This window comes from Aspergillus tubingensis (genome assembly GCF_013340325.1).
Source record: "Aspergillus tubingensis WU-2223L DNA, scaffold_14, whole genome shotgun sequence".
Classification (NCBI taxonomy): domain Eukaryota; kingdom Fungi; phylum Ascomycota; class Eurotiomycetes; order Eurotiales; family Aspergillaceae; genus Aspergillus; species Aspergillus tubingensis.
The window spans coordinates 93661-111703 of NW_023336288.1; the positions used below are offsets into that span (position 1 = coordinate 93661).

An 18043-nucleotide genomic window follows, 5' to 3' on the forward strand; every position below is an offset into this window, starting at 1 on the left:
AGGACACACAGGTTCAGTTTGTTTGACCAACCATTGACAACTCCAGAGACGAATGCCCCGGAAAGATCCCGGCCCCAGAAAATCTTTCCCGTAATGCTGTGTAACTCCATTGGATGACTTTGTGAGCCTCAATTTCATACTACAATTTAGGCTCTAGGCCCATTACATGCGATATTGTACACACTGTACATAGTGAAATTCGTGGCTATTCAGAGTCCCTGGCTATCACCAGATCGAAGTGTATAGAGTTACAGGCACGGTAGCCTGTCCTTTTGCCGGGACCAGTGGACATGATGCCCCAAAAAGAGACCAGAGCAACTGCAGCGTATACTTAGCATATAGAATGGCAGGTCTGACATGCTATATACAAAGAAGGGTTAAGCTGACGCCCGCAGTTGGAGGGTCGATTACACATAGAAATCAAGAAGCCCTCATGAGATGCCATTGCGCATTCCGCCTCAATTTTACCAGATTCTGAAACAGGTCTGGCAACTTTCTCTGACCAGCTTTTGCAGGTAAAAAAGTAGAATAGACTAGATATACACGCCCCGTGAGCAAATCCTCTAATAGCTGGACCTCCAGACGAGAATTACACGCTGGGCCCCATCCGATTCTTCCGCACTCAGGGTAACGGGGGTGCCTTGGGTAGGCTCAGCGGCCGCATACCAATACGGGCCGCCTCCCCCATTGTGTTCAACACCACCATCGGCCTCAAGTTTGCTTGGCTCACCCTGTACGGGAGATTATTAGTATCCAAGCCTTGTTGTGTGAATTACCCATTTACTTACAAGAGCATTGTAGCCCGTGCTAGACCAGTATTTGGCAGCTCCAGCGTCCGGAGTCACAGTGATGTCTAACGATTCGGTGAGAGTGTAGTAGTTTCCTTGTTGGGTAACCAGCTGACCCCCTCCACGGGCTGTGACCGCAGCACAGGCAGAAAGGTCCCACTGACCGCTATTGGTGAGGCATCCAAGATACTCCACTCCATTTTCAGAGGCCACCTGAATGTACCCCTGACCGGACAACTCTTGGGCCAGGGTAGGTGAATATAGAGCAATGCTTGCAGCCACAAGGGCGGTTTGTAGGAATCGCATGGTGAAGGTAATGGACAAGGCGGTGTTGTGATGAGGGATTGATTGATCTGGCGGAATCAAACGATGAGCGGCGTTGCGTCACAATTCATAACTAGAAGATTTGCGCCTAATATGCCTGATCTCTGAATATTGCAGCTTGTATGTTTTAGTGCTGACCGAGGCATGTCCCTCGGATCGCCGAACCAAAATCCTGACCATGGCTATGTGATTTTATCCTTACAGTTTCCACTATAATTGCAGATCTCGCGGATCTAACCGCCGCTGATCATCACCCAAGAGCGCTGAAACCTTTGTTAGCTGTCATATTTTGTTTCTGTCCATGTTGGCTCTTGTTTTCTATGAAAATATTAATTCTCATCGAATTTCTCGGTCTCATAATAACCAAAGTGATGGAGCCATGAAGTATTGTAGCTTTGAAGGTCGCCTTCCCAAAATGGTGAAAATGTCGGTCTCCATGTCCCCCCAAACCCACAGCATGCTGCAATCTCCAATCACATCTTGAACGCGTGCATGAGCAGGAGCTCCCTGTACAGCTCAATCAGCCCTGCTAGCGTCTGGCAAATTAATGCATCGGCCAATCAGCCCATATCCAATTGCGCGCTAGTTATTCGCCTGCAGGTATTGTGCGAATACAAGGCATCGGCTCGGAGTATCTCTTTCAGGGCAGTAGAACAGGTGCATCTGGTCACAGGTTTTGCTCGGTAGCGTCCCGCAGAGAACTAATTGTCAGGATTAGCAATATGAATTACAAATCTGATTGGGAATTCTAAAATGTGAGGGTCACGTAGGTCTCTGCGCTGTATACAGTCTAGCGGATACAGCTTATAATGCTATGAAACGCCGATCCCCCCTCTCGATCCTGTGCTTTAGCTTGAGTCGGCTATAGCCGCTATGCCCAGACTGGGGTTCTACCAAAAACGATCCCCAAATCTCAATTCATTCGGGATCCCGGAGGTAATGACCATGGGCCATCATTCATGTCATAACAAGACCTCTTTGAAGTAGATCGTCGTTCCTGTCGGGTGCACCAGTTTGCATTCACGAATGCTTGATGTTTTGTAGCTCTATCGGGGCGTCGTGCATTCTGCACTAAGCTCATAGTATGGCTGCAGAATAGGATGATCGGGCATCGTTAATTTCCCTTTCCCTACCTTTTGACTGAAAGTCTTGCGTTGAAAGTTTCTAGCGCAAAAAGCGTATCTTTACCGGATCACTCGGCATGCAACCTTTCGAGCTAACTTCAGACCTTCCCTCTCAAAGTCGTAGTGATTGTCGGTGAAAGGCGACGTGACAGGATAGTTGCCCCGCTTTTCATGCTTGGTTCTCTCGTGGTTCAAAAACCGCTGTGAGCTACGAAGCAGATCTTTGTGTATCCTCTATGCATTTGTGGGCCATTTGTGAGTTAGACTATAGATTCTTTCGGTTGCGCTCGACACCTCTCTGGATGCAGGTGTTGAAGATCCATCGTAATCATTAGGGGTTACCTTGCTTGCCCACACCATCAGGGAATACGAGCTGGAGTGAAGATGATGCATAAACTGATTCAATGAAGAAATGCCCCCGTATTTCTTTGTAGCAGTAATGTTATCTCACTTACTCACACCTCATACATCTGCCACTTTGAAGCAAAGCGATGATTTATAGAGCGAATAAGGAGGAAGTCATACGTCTGAGCCAGAAGACGTGACGAAAACCCAATAGACATCCAAGAATGGGTACGCCCTTCAACGGCTTTTTAGACGCCTCCACCACCACCAAGTAGCTTCTGGCCTGCATATCGTTGAGGCCTCCATTGCTTATTCTCATTAACAGTATAACAAATGCTATCCCTCGACCACACTGGTTGGTCATGTACGTAACACAGCTTTAACGCTACTGGCTAACTAGTAGACATCCTGCAGACACGGCTACATGATCTTCTTCGTGTCTATTAGGCTGGTTGGTCTGTTAATCACTGAATTGACGTAGTTACCAGTCGACGTACATTCCTTCCTCTGGCCGGTTTGTAGGGCACTCCGCAATGCGAGGGTCGGCTTGGAGTTCCATGCATAATAGTAGCAGGGATTCCATGTTTTACTAAAAAGGCCCCTTGTTAGCAGAAGAAACTTCTCGTCCTTATGCTTTCAGTTCGTCCTTTCACACGTCAACGTCAACGAAGGGGCTTTTATCACATATTTCCAGGATATTGGGTCTAATGGATGGTTGAGATATCAGATCCTGCACCCATGATACCAAGTTCTAGCTCCGGGAGTTCGTTTGGGATAATCCAACGATCACTCTAGTCGAGGAGCTATGAATCCTTTGTTATCCGAAACGAAGACAAGGAGTTGAATATTAAATACTTTATACTCACTCCCTCACTACATTAGCTTGCGTGGCCCTCGGCTACCAATTTTGGATGAATACGAGTAATTTCTGTTGCAATGTGCCTTTTGTCGACGGCCTGGACTCTCTGAAATATGTATCAAAGGACAACTATAAGTTGATGAAAACTACTCCTTAGGTGCTAAGCCCTGATCCGTAGCGTGTCTGATTAAAAGACACCTTATCGATATCTTTGCCACCTTTCCGAAAGACATATATTATAGCCGTATCATCACATGAAACTATTTTTACATCTAGTCATATCTCGTTTGAGATGTATTAGAAGAAAGAAGAATCATCCTCTGTTGGATGTTCTCAGTGCCTTCTGGGATTGAGTATGTTGCGCCAGTCATTGAAAGAAAACCAACATCAGGGTGCAAGAAATAAGAGAAGCAAAGCCATTACCAGAGTCTCAAACAACACCTTGTCATATATGCACCAGTTGGCGAAGTTAACGCGTGTTATCATTGATAGCATGTCCGTCTTACAGAACAGTAGTATATATTAATCTACTAGTTTGACTGCAGAGGTCTGGGATCAGCACACAGCCGTAGTCTAGTTGCTGTCTATTCCAGTAGTATCTATGTTCCAGACTAAATGATCATCACATACTATGACTGCGCAACAGCCGACTCAAATAGCGCTTGCAGTCGTTTTCCTTCACTGTCCGCCAGCTCCTCATAGGTGTGAGCAGTTCCGATTGGATGATATGGGAATGGACTGTGTACAATGTTAGGATGCTCAACAACCACGGATTAATCGCTACTCACCCGTACTCCGGAACCCATGTGATCCGGCAGTTAGGATCTTTTTGCTGTCTTGACCTGACGATTCGAAGCCACAGTTCCTCGAAGAATTGCCTCTCGGGAGCAAATGCAGGGTTTAGAGGCTCTGGGCACTGTGACGACTGCTTTGTTCCCATACGTGCATGGATATGGCCAACCTGATAGATATGTCAATCATTGATTCTGTATTACTTCCGTTCGAACGAGGGACAGGCTTACACGTGGGATCACGCGGTCGAGGATCTCACGGTCTTCTTCGCCTTGATCTAGGAGTCTTTCGCAGACAACCACCCAATGTGAGATGTCGGCAGTGATACGTAACCTGCATAATCAGTATCGGACTGGGAAAGACCCATAACCAGATTTACGTACTCTGGAACTCTCTGCAGAATGTAGTCGGCCGAATAAGGGTTAAAGAGAGATCTGTTTCGGTGCGTTTCGTGGCAGACTATGCCCTCAAAGCCCTCTTCCTTTTCTACCTGAAGAGCTTTTTGGTAGAAGTAGACAGATTCATCAAAGCTCCAGTAATCTCTGAGGAAGATAGCGAGTCAATATCTCAATCGTGGTATACTCGGAGTGGAGGGGATCGTACGCTCCGGATTGTGCATTGATAACCACGGGCTTTAAGATGGTCGCTAGGCGAAGTTGTCCTCGGTAGAACTCGAGGTGAGCATCTGGGGTCAAGCCACGAGGGCGGGGGCCGACATATTTTGGCCATGCGGAGAAGAGGCTGCAAAGCAATCAGCTCAATTGCCGTTCCACTGGGCAGCTACTACATTATAGTCGAGATACTGACAGAATGCTAATTTCCAGGCCCACCTCATCACAATTCTTGCGGAGAAGCTGCAGTTCCTCGGGTGTCATAAAAGCAAAATCAATCTCAATTCCATCTGTTAGAATATCTCGTTAGTTTAGCCTTTGGGGGCATTGCAGTGCAGGCGCTAGCCTACCGTAGCCGTGAGCCTTGAACTCAACCAACTTCTTGCTCCATTCGGACTGCTCCGGACCGGGATCAATACCCCAGAGGGATCTGAAACGCGAGATAACAACCATGACTGAGAATTATGAAGGTGCAAGCTTTATAGGGATTTGGCTGGTCTCTTGAAGGGCACGCGGGCAACAATTGCTTGCTTGCTTGGTACGAGCTTGTCCGGCAGGCTGCGAGGAGATAGCGGAGCTATAAATCGGTTGGATATGGATGACAAAGAGCCGATCCTTGACGCTTAGTTCTACCACCAAATGCCATGCTTTGGAGGTCTCCGTAGATGTCGCCATCGTGATCTGCCTGTTGGAAGTGACTCTGGATTCCTTTGATGCTTTCCTAACAGGGGAAATCACCGATCGGGGAATTTAACCCGCCATGGCCGCTCCACTTTCCCCAATTGACGGCCGAGCGACTAGTCCCCTCCGGGTTAGCGTCGAGGATGTGCCCGCGGATGAGTTCTCCTTCTACGGCCAACTCCTCCCGGGTTGCCCAGAGAAGGACGGCTACAGCATCATGGATCACAACGTCAACTTGCTTTGTCCATCTAAAGCCGGTTCAATGTTCGGCCTGGGAATTCTGTTCCGCACCCGGTCAGCATCGACAAGCCAGACGCGGTCCACTGGTCTTTACGTCTCGCCCCTCCCCCACCTTTTCCCCCCACTCCTCATGTCGTTCCCCTCACCCCACTCCTCGATTGATTTATACCCCCCATAAATATGTAGAATGGCCGGCATTTAGCAAACATCACTGCAATTACCATTGCCTTTGACGGATTTGTTTCATCAGTTTGAGCAAAAATGGCAGTCCAATCCATGAAGGCATTGAACTATGTCGGGCCATTCACGGTCAAGGTCCAGGAGGTGGAGCGGCCGAAGCTGGAGCACCCCGATGACATTATCGTCAAGGTTACCAGTGTATGTTGTGTAGACTAGCACGATTTCCGCCCAGTTACTGACAGCCATAACAGGCAGCCATCTGTGGTTCTGATCTGCAGTGAGTGCAACTGGGGAGTAGGGTAGAAGAGAGTTCGTCCACAGATGTTGCTCACACATCCCCAGCATGTACGAAGGAAGGACGGCGGCAGAGCCAGGCATCACTTTTGGTACCTTCAACCCTACTCTTATATCTCTACCCACGCTGATGTGGTTGTAACAATCTAGGACACGAAAATCTCGGTCTTGTCGAAGAACTCGGGGAAGGAGTCACCCTACTGAAGAAGGGCGACCGTGTGGTCATGCCATTCAACGTTGCGGATGGTCGTTGTCGGAACTGTGAGGAAGGGAAGACAGCGTTTTGCACGGGTGTGAATCCTGGCTTCGCTGGTGGCGCATACGGTTCGTCTCTTCTGAGTGAGCGCCGTGCGTGTTTCCGCGTTGACATTGAATCCCACAGGATACGTGGCTATGGGACCCTACCGTGGAGGTCTGTGTTGCCCCCTTACTATTAGAGAGATCCATGCTAATCGAGTGAACCATCAGGCCAGGCACAGTACCTGCGGGTTCCCTACGCTGATTTCAATGCCCTGAAGCTCCCCCCAGGAACCGAACACGAAGCGGACTTTATTCTGCTGGCAGGTAGGCAGTCGATGCTCTCACTTTTGGTTGATCGGTTGACTAATAGGCATACCAGATATTTTCCCCACAGGTATATTCCTCCACGAACCCCGTTGATCCCACCCTCTATACTACATCCGCTAATATGAGTAGGATGGCACGGCATTGAAATATCGGGCTTTCAGCCAGGTGACAGCGTAGCAGTCTTCGGGGCCGGCCCCGTTGGTCTCATGGCAGCATACTCCGCCCAGCTGCGCGGTGCATCTCGCGTGTACGTGGTAGATCGGGTCCCCGAACGATTGAGGGCAGCGGAGCGGATCGGTGCCACCCCCATTGATTTCACCGCGGGCGATGCCGTCGATCAGATCATTGCACACAACGGAGATATGGTGGATCGGTCCGTGGATGCTGTTGGATACCAAGCTGTCGGTAAAGATAACTCGACCGAGCAACCGAACATCGTGCTTGAGAACATGATTCGCGTGACTCGCGCGTGTGGTGGACTGGGTATTCCCGGACTCTACGTTCCTAGGTTTGTCACTCCGGCTTCGGACTACGATGGAGTATGTTGGCTGATGACTGACCCAGTGACCCCGGTGCGGGTGATGCGTCGGCTGCGAAGGGGATGATTAGCCTCAGCTTTGGCAAGCTCTTCGAGAAGGTATAGTAGACGTCTGGTCTTTTGGGATAGGATGCACTGATGCTGACATTGTGAGCAGGGACTCTCCCTCGGCACGGGCCAGTGTAACGTGAAGGCCTACAACCGGCAGCTACGAGACCTGATCATTGCCGGCAAGGCGCGCCCTAGCTTCGTGGTGTCTCATGAGATTGGAATTGAAGAGGCCGAGACGGCATATGACAAATTCGACAAGCGCGTGGACGGTTATACCAAGGTTATCATTCACCCCAATGGCGGATTCCCCAGCAAGCGGCCACCGGCGGGTTCCTCGCTGTAGATTCTGTTGATGTCATGGTTTGTTGCAATTTTAGTGGAGAAGAGTGTTGTTAATCGTTCAGCATATGTACAATTGATTGAAATTCCTGTCGAGTACATGGCGTGTATTTCTTCCTCATAAAATGTTCTCGCGGGATTGGAGTCTGACACGGAATGTTTTTCCGCTCTACGCAGCGACAATCATTTCCCCATTGGGGTTAGATGGCCCTGCGGAGAAGACAACCCGACTGGGAGCAATTAATAGTAGTCCGATGAAGACGTCGATCAATTGGCATCATGGTGCATACTCGTACCAAGAATTCCTGCTGATATTGCCTCAGTCGGCGGCTAGTGCTCGCTTCTGCGAACCATCGAATGTCACCATTGAAGGAATTCTAGGTTCTGCGGACAGATCAAGATTATATCCTACTGTATCGCAGGGCATAGATCAGAAATATATATTGGGAGTTAAAGTTACTACTAGTCCCACAATAACATATCATCTCACTTCTGAAGAGGTATATTACACGGAAGTATGGATTTCTAGGGGGAATAGCTATCTACCTAAGATGAATTTCACCAGGCTGAACTATCATAGAGCATCGACATTCACCATTTGACTGGATTCCTTCCATCCCGATGGAGTGTTCCAGGCTCGCAGCCAGTACCCACCTTCCTGCGCACACTTCAGCGTATATGCCGATGGCCACACTCCCTGTCGTAGGCTCCGCACAAGGGGGTGCACGAAGAGAACTCTGACTGGTTTGCTCTGATCGCATGCAGCTCCAGAAAAGTCCAGGCTTGAGAAATCGAAACTTGTCCACGTGGTGATCATAACCATCGGCATCCTTCCCTTCGCGGGAATTTTAGGCAACATCCATTGCGACACATGATCCTCGCACATGCGCAGGAACGCCTTGATGGACGCCGGAGAGGTATATCGCAAGCTGGCTAAACGGAGCCTGCCTGCTAGCATGGCTACGGGCTCATTCTGGATCTGAGACACCGACAGCTTGTGCCGCAATAGCCCGATGCTGTTATGAATCCAGTAGGTCCCTGGCTGGGGAGGTTTAACCACACGCCGATAGCTGAGCGGACCATAGAAATACATGTCAGCTCGACTGCTCGGAAGGGGACCATAGACCGTTTTGAGGAACCATGCATTAATGACGTTGTTCCTGGTCGGCTGGGCACCCACAGGCGCGGCGGCGAAAGCAGCGAGTGCTCGTCTGTGCATGGCGCCTACCCAGTTATCCGGCAGGTAAATGTACCGTTCCTCCAAGGTTTCCTGCAGACATAGCTTGCGCAGCAGTAGACACCAGACCACTCTCACTATCAGTAGTAGAATCGACCAGAACCCAATGGTGAAGTTGGACAGATGCTCTGCATAGGTTATGGATCGAACCAACCTTTCCTGCGCGTCGTTGAGTATCACTCGGTCGGACATTCGATGACCACAAGCATCGGGTGGTAGCAGCGGAGATGTGATAGGCCGACCCGCGAGCAGGTCACAATAGGCCCGAATTACGTCGTAGGCGGCAGTGCCGTCGGCCAGATGATGGCTGATGCCAAAGCAAAGTAGGGTGGCGTCCTGGAGAAGCGTGACGCGGATGAGGAATGTATTCGCAGGTCTGGCAGGTACATTGAAGATGAAAGCAGCATCCAGTTCTTCAGGGTCGAGGGCGTCAATAACCGTCGGTTGGTTGCATTCTCTAGACTGGAGCACGCCATGCTTCCAGGATGTTGCACCTTTGGGAAGCGTCCGACTTGCAAGGTCGACAGTCGAGCCAGTGGAAAGTGTATACGGGAGGCCCTGTCTCACAGTTCAGAAAATCGGCATTGCGCCCGGGGCTACATGATGGATACTAATCACTGACCGACCGGTAAAGCTGCCCTCCCAAGACGGGCCACGCCTTCACCAGCTGAGTCGCTGTCTGCCTCAATACGATTTCATCTAGATGTGCGTCCACAATAAGCCCGGTGAGGACCATGGCATTGCAAGTAAGAGGGTGGACAGATCGACAACGATACTTGACTTTCTCCATGGCGTTAGCGTTGTTCCTTCTTCAGCTCAGGATGCTTGAAATGTAGACTACTCCACAACGGTCTGCATTGGATTCGCGCTGGATTTATTTGCAAAGAACCAGCCTGTAATTCTCACACGAAACAAGGTTCGCTCGTCCAAGGTTGATACGTGAGTTGGTGTCTTTCTAGGTCCACTGGCTTCAGGCAAGCGAAGTCCCGATTCATTCGGATCCTATGGCCGACCGAATGGCTGACGGATCAATGAATGATGACTATCAGACTGCTCTTGATATCCAGGTTGAACCTTCAACTTAATCTTGAGCTGGGAGGTGTCGATCCTCGTCGGAGTCCGGAGTGAAACCTTCGGCGGTTATGCTCGTCGTGTACCCATACTTGGATTGATGATACTAAGATAAGGTTCCATTGACAGCGCATCAATGTATCGATTCCGACTGTCGTTCATCGTTCGAAGTTATAACAGAAAGTACCAACCTCGCAACCAGCAACCCAGCCTGGCTGCTTATTCTCCCACTATATGGTAATGACGCGCCGAGCAACGATAACGAAGCAGTCATCTGGCTCTTCTCGCTCCGCAAAACCAGCGTCCAAGATCAGCACCAGAAAAGCTTTGGCGTGACACCGAGTGCCGCCGTCTCTGTTTCGGCGTTGGCTTTCTCCCTTCCCGCACTCAGGGACCAGGGTATTTAGTGTTACCCTGTCAACTGTCTGTCCACTCTAGATGCGCCGCATATTCATCGCTTGTGTCACAATCGAGGCTATTGACATGATTCGTCCTATGAAGACGCAAAATTCAGTAATTTCTGGATGCTAACCCTGCAAGTGAAGAATCCTCCGAAGGCCCGCCGCCGCGACGCAATGTACAACTCTGGGTGAGAATGCGTTATGAGCTAACCCTCGTCACGATCGTTGATTGGTTGGTTCCCATAATCTCTCGCAGGGTATCCATATGCCAATTCCTTCCAAAGGTGTATGATCCCATACCACCCGCCAAAGTCGTACGGCGTGGTTCCACAGATGGCCCATCGGGTCATTCCTGACCCTTCTGCTGCAGTTGTTTGATCCGCTCGATCAAATCCGGCATCTTATACGGCTTGTAGATAATGTCGTTCATCCCCGCCGCCAGCATCTCATCCTTCTGAGCCGTCCGCACATTGGCTGTAACCCCGAGAATAGGGACCTGCGCCATGGGACCATCCAACTGGCGAATGGCCCGGGAAGCCGTTGTTCCGTCCATGATGGGCATGACCTGATCCATCAGTACACAGTCAAAACTTCCCTGCTGCTGGACCGCATCTACCGCCTCCTGGCCATTACTCGCTTCGCTGACGTGATAGCCGGAGGTCTGGAGCTTGCGCGAGAGGATGCGCTTGTTGATGACGTTGTCTTCCACTAACAAAATGCGCCGTTCGCGCGGGTGTGACCGCGGTTCACTTCGCGGCTTTTCGGGGGCCTGATGATCCTCGTCCTCTGATACAGGTGAACCTCTCGACGCCGGGGAGGAGACTCCGCTGGCAATCTTCACTGTATGCAGCCGCCGACTGTCTCGGCTGGCGTGTCGCGAGATCTCCGGGACGTGAGTGACAGAGGGATTCTCGGGAATGCGTGGTCGGGCATGACGCTCGGTCACTCCACTCATCTCGTTGCCCATTGCTTGGATCTGGCTGCACATCCGGTCAATCTCCGCGGTTCCGTTGCTCTTGCTAGGGTCATCCCCGGGCCCCGCTGCAGTGCGTCGCACTGTGAAAAAGAATCCAAACGTACTTCCCTCGCCCTCCTTAGAACTGACGCCAATCTCTCCGCCGTGCAAATGGCACAGCTTGCGACTGACATTCAGACCTAGTCCCGATCCGCCATATATTGTTTGGGTGCGCGGAGTCGCCTGATTGAATCGCTCAAACAACCTCTTCTGCGCCTCGTCACTGATTCCAATCCCATTGTCTTTCACGGCCACCATCAGAAACGCGTATTCACCCGCGCCCCATTCGGGTTGTGACGTCGCGTCCAGTTTTAGTGCCTCCTCGCCGGAGTCAAAGAAAACCACGTTCGGAGGATAGGAGGATGGCCGTTGGGTAGACGCACCGATGGAGACGCGGATGCGCTTGTCGTCGCCCGAATTGGCGGTGAACTTGATGGAGTTAGAGAGCAGATTGATGAGGACCTGGCTCATGCGATCCATATCCGCCATGACCCAATCAATGTCCAAGTTGGCGTAGGAATGGTCCAGCTGGTAGGAGAATTGAATATCATGTTTACGCAGCTCCGGACGAAACATGGCCAGCGCGGTGGCTACATTCCGGCGCGGTTGCACGCGTCGGGGAGATAGCGTCAGCATGGCAGCATCCAATTTGGAGTAGGTTAGTACGTCGTCGATGATCTTCTTCTGGTGCGCCACGCAAAGACTGATGGTATCGGCTGCTTCAGCGATCTGCGTCTGCATCTCCTCTCCAATATCCGGGGAATGAACAGCCTCCAGGATATCCTCAGTGCAGTGGAGGATGGCCGATAGCGGGTTGCGCACCTCGTGGCTGATCATATCGATAAAGCGCTCCTGTTGTTGCTTGCGGTCCTCTGCCTCGTGAGCAATGCGACGCTGCGTCAATTCCGCCGTCTTCTCTTGTGTGATATCGGTGATGGTGCAAACGAAGCCCCCTTCCGGTCCCAGGTTGAATCGTTGTCGCTCCTCCTCATCCTCCAGTGGCGTCAACAAACACACGCGCCATAGACACGGCTGCAACCGGGTACGGTATTCGATGCGGAGGGCATGGTAGGACTGAGAGGCTTCTCGATATGCTGCTGCCACGCGATCGAAGTCCTCGGGATGGATGGACTGGCACCAGCACTCAAAGGCACGATCGGAGGTGCAGGTGGTCAATTCCAAGAAGCGTTTGTTCACAAAGACGGACCCGTCCTGGTGATCAAGGACTGCCAACCCGATAGGCATCATGTCGGCCAGCTGCTGGGCCGACACGTCTGGGTGGCCACCCATCGCGTTATGTCGGGTTATTGTCTGCATGGGCTCGGTGTCTGGAGGGGGGAGAAGGGGAAAGGAAGGTTTGAGGAATGGCTCCAGGTCAGAGTTGGGTTGCGGCGCCGTGAGTCTACTGGTGCCGATCAAGGTTGCAGTGGCTGATGGTGAAACCTTCCACTGTTAATCGAAAGGCAGAAAGCACTCATAGGGAATTTTCTTGTGTTGCTGTGTGCTTTTGGTGGTTCAATCCATGTGAATTTTCCATGAGAAGCTGGTCCATGACGTCACGACATGAAAGAGCCCTATTCTAACACCCATCAACAAACTTTCATTCTCCTGATCCTGATCAAGATATATGTGCCTGTCTATCTGCCATGATTGTAGTCCCATTCTCATATTCACATTCTGCATCATAGCTACATACCTCGGAAATATTATCGACCAATGTTGTTGACAGAAAGAACAGAACAAAGTGACCTCTCCATCCTAGGCAATCAACTTCCGCAGCCTCTATTCTTGGCAAAGCAGTTATTGTCCTAACAAATAGAACACTGCTGTCTTCATGGTCCAGTTATTATTTTTCTTCGGCCGCTACTGTCAGCAATAGTGTCCAAATCGCTCACACATCTTGGCTATCCTCTGCTGCAACCCCGGAACAGGCGATGGATATGCGACACATCCTCACTGAAACATGTTCCGGGACTTTCGCCTACGACTGCCACTACTTTACCATAGGAGCAGTTGATGGGGTCTTTGTACTGATCATCAGCCGGTCGACTTTGGCGGACCCATGCAGGGGTTAGTCGGTTCGATCAACGCATCGCAATTCAGGAGTCCTTCACTCCTCATTCTGTCCGAGACGTCCCATTCGACAAGAGACATTTTGATGCAGTTGAAAGTCGCCGTTGGCGACGGTATATGTGTCGCAATTATTGCTTACGTCAATAATAATAGCTACCACGGACGTGATTTCACGTAGAGTTGCAGTCAGTCAGTTCAACAAACCCTCTTCCAGCAGCCAGCATTGCAGCTATGCAGAAGAGTTGTTCGCAATTCGCTACTCTCTGGGGTATGGTAGTGTCAGTCACTGAGCTTAGGTTCGACCTTCGGCGTCTCGGCTCTACTCTATCTGTTGCTCATGACGAAACGATACCTGGTATAGCTATCACATCAGCTGACTATAACTAACCGCATGAAACCATTATTACCTCCAAAGCTGTAGTGGTGGAGCCAGATGTTAGCTCCATCCTAAGTGCGACATATTGCTCTCCTACGCGCGGACGGACAAACAGCACAGGACTGGTCTTTTTGCTGATATCTAAGAGTGCAAGTCTAACCACCTTTACCAGTTCGAGACTATTTCAAGACCACTGCAGAACCCCACCTTCTCCAATACTTCTTAATCCTACAAGTTCTGGTAATTAATCAAACTAATGTCATTCCATATCGCTCAAATCAACACATGTACAAGTTCCATTCTTCAAAGAAATGACAGGATTAGATGTAGCGAATCTGCCGGAAGGACTTGAGCATCATGTAGACCCCATGCAGGGTAGCGTACATGCTGGCGCCAGCCACGGCCCAGGCGGCGCCGTGCACGCGTAAGGAGCTGACGGGGATATGGCCGGGTTCCGAGCTATCCTTGCGATAGGTATCCGACCGCATGATATGTCGTCGTCGTTGGGTAGGGTCTGACGCATTCAGCTGCTGATCTTGAGATTGAAACATTCATGGCACAGGGAGCAGCGTACCCGCCGACTGCAGTCTTTGGCTGATGTTGCCGACGACTGGTCGGGAGCGACCGATGAGCATTTGATGCATGATGGATGTTTTAGTTTAATGTGGTTGGATTTGTCTTTTGGCAGTTACAGATATAGTGTAGTTGGTAGTGTGTGCAGGGTCCCGTGGCTATTATAAGCAGAGGGTGCAGGGGCGAATGGGTTGCCGGAACCAGGGTTGTCAGGCGACCGCGGGGGTGGCGAGAGGTGAGACTTTTGTTCATGATAGCATTTCCTCGTCATGGACTGACTAGAACTGCAGCTGGCATAGTATGCAGTTCATTCTCAGATGGTTCATCGTCTACTATACCTACCACCCGACATGATGGTCCCGCTGTTTCTCATTATAGCAGCATACTAAGTATCGTCGAGTTGTTGGCTTGACATGTCATCTGCTATTATTTCTAGTGTTTTTATTATAATGTAAATATCACTAAATCGTACCTAGTATATTCACTTCATCATTGAAATCTACAGCTCCTACTGCACAGACATTGCAATATGCCGGTCTAATATATATTCTGGTGTTTTGGCACAGGTCGCAAAGGGATGAAACCAAAGAACACCTCACCAACCTTCAATAGATGCCTATTACAGATTCCATTCGCTCTTTTCTCACTATCCCAAGCAGCAATAGAGCTTCCTCTGCTTCCCTTCCATCTTCTCTGCATAATCCCCCGGATCTTCCGAGGACGCGACGTGTCATGTGACGTCACAGGATGCTCTCCCCGCATTACATGGTCCATACCAAGGTTACGGTTAGGCTAAGCACTGACCCGGTATCGGATTCGGGGCAATCCCCACCGAGCGGGATATCCGACTTGGAGCAACTCTTGCTTGGCTTCGAAAAACAAACAGGCAGGATGGCTATACTCCAGCATGTGAGGGCTCTCCTGTCCTCGATGAATGAAAAGTAATCTGTCAGATTGAACGCAGGACAATCATCTAGTCCTTAATAGTCACCATGGCTTCACCCGACTGGACTCGCGCAGCCCCTTGGATCTGGCTACCTCACTATCTCGAAGAAGATAATCGCCCTGGCCGGTTCTTCCTCTTCAGAAAAGCCTTTCAATGGCATCCATCAGACAATCTACAAGGCCTCTCTGTGCACGTCTCCGCCGACAGTCGCTATCGCCTCTTCGTCAACGGTCACCGCGTGAGTTGGGGTCCCTGCAAGTCCTATCCAGGAAAATGGTACTACGAGACAGTGGATATCCGCCCATACCTTCGTGACGGTGAAAATGTAATCAGTGCGCGTGTTCTGCGATATTCTACCCTCGTACCGGGCTCCTCGTCGATTGTGAGCATGCCGCTACCCGGGTTCATGCTGTACTCTCCGCATCCCGAATTCGCCATTTCCAGTGACTCCTCATGGACATGCATCGAGCAACGATCCGTCAAGATTATCCCGCAGACTGAATGGAATTACCTGCTCGGTCCGCCGTTTCTGTCAAACAATGAACGCGCCGAGGAGGACCAAACCATAACCGGTTGGCAAATGCCTGGATATGATGACGCGACGTGGGATAAGGCGGTATTCCAGTCCAATGCTGTGAAGATGCTTCCTATAGTGAGCCCGTGGAAGCTGGCACCGCGTCCGATACCGGATTTACCGGAGGTTGAAGGGAGTTTTGATGGAATAGTCAAGGCCACTGGTTCTGTCAGCGAAGACGAGTGGACTTCGCTGATTCGGGAGGACCAGCCTGTGGTGATCCCAGCAGATACACATATCACCGTGGATCTCAGCGTCGAGGCGCTGATGACGGCGTTCGTCAGCTTCGCTTTCAGTGGAGGAGCGGGCGCAAAGATCAGCATCCTGTATTCCGAGTGTTACGAAAAGGACCTGGGTGTGGAGACCGCACCATTTCCCATGCCTAGATCCAAATCTAATCGATCGGACGCGAGTGCTCGCCTGTATGGTGTTAAGGACTTTTATACTGTCACCTCCGGACAGGACACGCACTCGTTCGAACCATTCTGGTTCCGGTGTTTTCGCTACGTGCAACTGGAAATAACCACAACTTCCAATCCAATAACATTGACGAGCATCTCTCTGCGAGAGACATCTTATCCACTAGGGATCACCACCAAAGTCGACGCTGGTGCCGAGCTCAACAAGATCTGGGAGATCAGTCTCCGAACACTCCAGAACTGCCGCCACGAGACATACGAAGATTGCCCCTTCTACGAACAGAACCAATTCGCATCCGATTCTCGACTACAGATGCTGTTCAACTACCAGTTATCCCCCGATGACCGTCTCGCCCGCAAGACTCTCGAGGAATTCCACGCCAGTCGAACACCAGACGGACTGATCATGGCACAGTATCCGACTGGCTTCGCTTCTAAGCAGATCCCGCAATTCTCGTTATTCTGGATCCTGATGGTCCATGACCACATGATGTACTTTGCGGATAGGACATTAGTGCGCAGGTACCTGAGCACAGTGGATAGCATCATCCAGCATTTTGAGGGTCTCCTGGATGATCGTGGGTTAGTGGGCCAGTTCGACCCGGATACGTGGCCGTTCGTCGACTGGGTGCAGGATTGGTTCGTTCCGGGGCAGATCTTCAAGTCGTGCATGCCTCCGGCGTATCATACCGCGGGTGTGGCCACTGTTAATAGTTTGATGTATGCGTATGCCCTACTACATGCGGCGGAGCTGTGCGAGTTTGTCGGGCGGATAAGCACGGCGGAGGAGTATCGGGCGCGGGTGCGAAGTATCCGGAGTGCCGTGAATCAGCGCTGCACGTCTAACTCCCAGTTATACTTGGACGGCCCGGGAGTGGAGCAGTACAGCCAACATACGCAAGTATTCGCCATCCTCAGCGAAACAGTAACAGGAGACGCTGCAAAGCAGCTCCTCAGACAGACCGTGACCGACTCTTCCCTCGCACAATGCTCATACGCCATGAAATTCTACGTCTTCCGAGCAGCAGAAAAGACAGGCATATACAGCGAACTATTTCCCAGCATGCTAGATCCATGGCGGTCCATGATGGCCAATAATTTAACGACATGGGCGGAGGATGAGGTGAACGCCCGCAGTGACTGTCATGGGTGGAGCGCCAGTCCGGTGAACGAGATCGTCACACAGCTGTTCGGGGTGAAGCCTGCCGAGCCAGGCTTTGAGCGGGTCCGTATCGAGCCTCGGAGAGGATTAGTGGCTGCAGCTGATGGTTTGTTGCATACCTCTCGGGGGAATATTAAGGTGCAGTGGGCCCCGGGGGAGCCGCTAAGTGTCGAGGCGACGAGTAAGATTCATGTGGAGATTGTGCTTGATGGTCGGGTAGTTGAGAGGGTACTGGGTCCTGGGGAGCCTGTCATTTTTGCTGAGTAGGGATGTTGTGGTACGTAGTAGAATTGTATATGCATTAAAAAACCATTCAATGGGATTGTACCTACAATACATCCTTGAAGCCAGGTCTTCTACCGTGATACTGTAATGAGAATACGTGGTCGAGTTACCTCAAAGGAGGATTCAGGCATGAAACTTGTGAAAGTTCATCCACCTCGGGCCCAAGCTGATCTGCAGA

At 50.8% G+C, this 18043-nt stretch overlaps 8 protein-coding genes across 8 annotated transcripts; 3 read left to right on the forward strand and 5 right to left on the reverse strand.

Annotated features, from left to right (window-relative positions):
- Positions 1-563: 563 nt before the first annotated feature.
- On the reverse strand, positions 564-1094 carry AtWU_10801 (uncharacterized protein; the record flags this gene model as incomplete). The annotated part of the gene is made up of 2 exons (XM_035505904.1): positions 564-731; positions 789-1094. 2 exons carry the CDS (start codon positions 1092-1094, stop codon positions 564-566), a joined length of 474 nt encoding a protein of 157 aa, XP_035361797.1.
- Positions 1095-4069: 2975 nt separating this feature from the next.
- Positions 4070-5296, reverse strand: AtWU_10802 (sugar phosphate isomerase/epimerase family protein; the record flags this gene model as incomplete). Its single annotated transcript, XM_035505905.1, has 7 exons — positions 4070-4178; positions 4229-4401; positions 4463-4565; positions 4616-4774; positions 4836-4973; positions 5040-5133; positions 5194-5296. 7 exons carry the CDS (start codon positions 5294-5296, stop codon positions 4070-4072), a joined length of 879 nt encoding a protein of 292 aa, XP_035361798.1.
- Positions 5297-5603: 307 nt separating this feature from the next.
- AtWU_10803 (glutathione-independent formaldehyde dehydrogenase) lies at positions 5604-5942 on the forward strand (the record flags this gene model as incomplete). Its single annotated transcript, XM_035505906.1, has 1 exon — positions 5604-5942. One exon carries the CDS (start codon positions 5604-5606, stop codon positions 5940-5942), a length of 339 nt encoding a protein of 112 aa, XP_035361799.1.
- An 83-nt stretch (positions 5943-6025) lies between these two features.
- AtWU_10804 (glutathione-independent formaldehyde dehydrogenase) lies at positions 6026-7737 on the forward strand (the record flags this gene model as incomplete). Its single annotated transcript, XM_035505907.1, has 10 exons — positions 6026-6142; positions 6196-6221; positions 6287-6330; positions 6389-6562; positions 6621-6650; positions 6707-6802; positions 6858-6872; positions 6935-7313; positions 7370-7442; positions 7501-7737. 10 exons carry the CDS (start codon positions 6026-6028, stop codon positions 7735-7737), a joined length of 1191 nt encoding a protein of 396 aa, XP_035361800.1.
- Positions 7738-8307: 570 nt separating this feature from the next.
- AtWU_10805 (ferric reductase NAD binding domain family protein) lies at positions 8308-9760 on the reverse strand (the record flags this gene model as incomplete). Its single annotated transcript, XM_035505908.1, has 2 exons — positions 8308-9528; positions 9593-9760. The coding sequence occupies 2 exons, from the start codon at positions 9758-9760 to the stop codon at positions 8308-8310; spliced, it is 1389 nt and encodes a 462-aa protein (XP_035361801.1).
- Positions 9761-10788: 1028 nt separating this feature from the next.
- Positions 10789-12747, reverse strand: AtWU_10806 (histidine kinase G2; the record flags this gene model as incomplete). The annotated part of the gene is made up of 1 exon (XM_035505909.1): positions 10789-12747. One exon carries the CDS (start codon positions 12745-12747, stop codon positions 10789-10791), a length of 1959 nt encoding a protein of 652 aa, XP_035361802.1.
- Positions 12748-14226: 1479 nt separating this feature from the next.
- AtWU_10807 (dihydrodipicolinate synthetase family protein) lies at positions 14227-14550 on the reverse strand (the record flags this gene model as incomplete). Its single annotated transcript, XM_035505910.1, has 2 exons — positions 14227-14420; positions 14481-14550. 2 exons carry the CDS (start codon positions 14548-14550, stop codon positions 14227-14229), a joined length of 264 nt encoding a protein of 87 aa, XP_035361803.1.
- A 921-nt stretch (positions 14551-15471) lies between these two features.
- Positions 15472-17847, forward strand: AtWU_10808 (putative rhamnosidase B; the record flags this gene model as incomplete). Its single annotated transcript, XM_035505911.1, has 1 exon — positions 15472-17847. The coding sequence occupies one exon, from the start codon at positions 15472-15474 to the stop codon at positions 17845-17847; it is 2376 nt and encodes a 791-aa protein (XP_035361804.1).
- Positions 17848-18043: the final 196 nt, after the last annotated feature.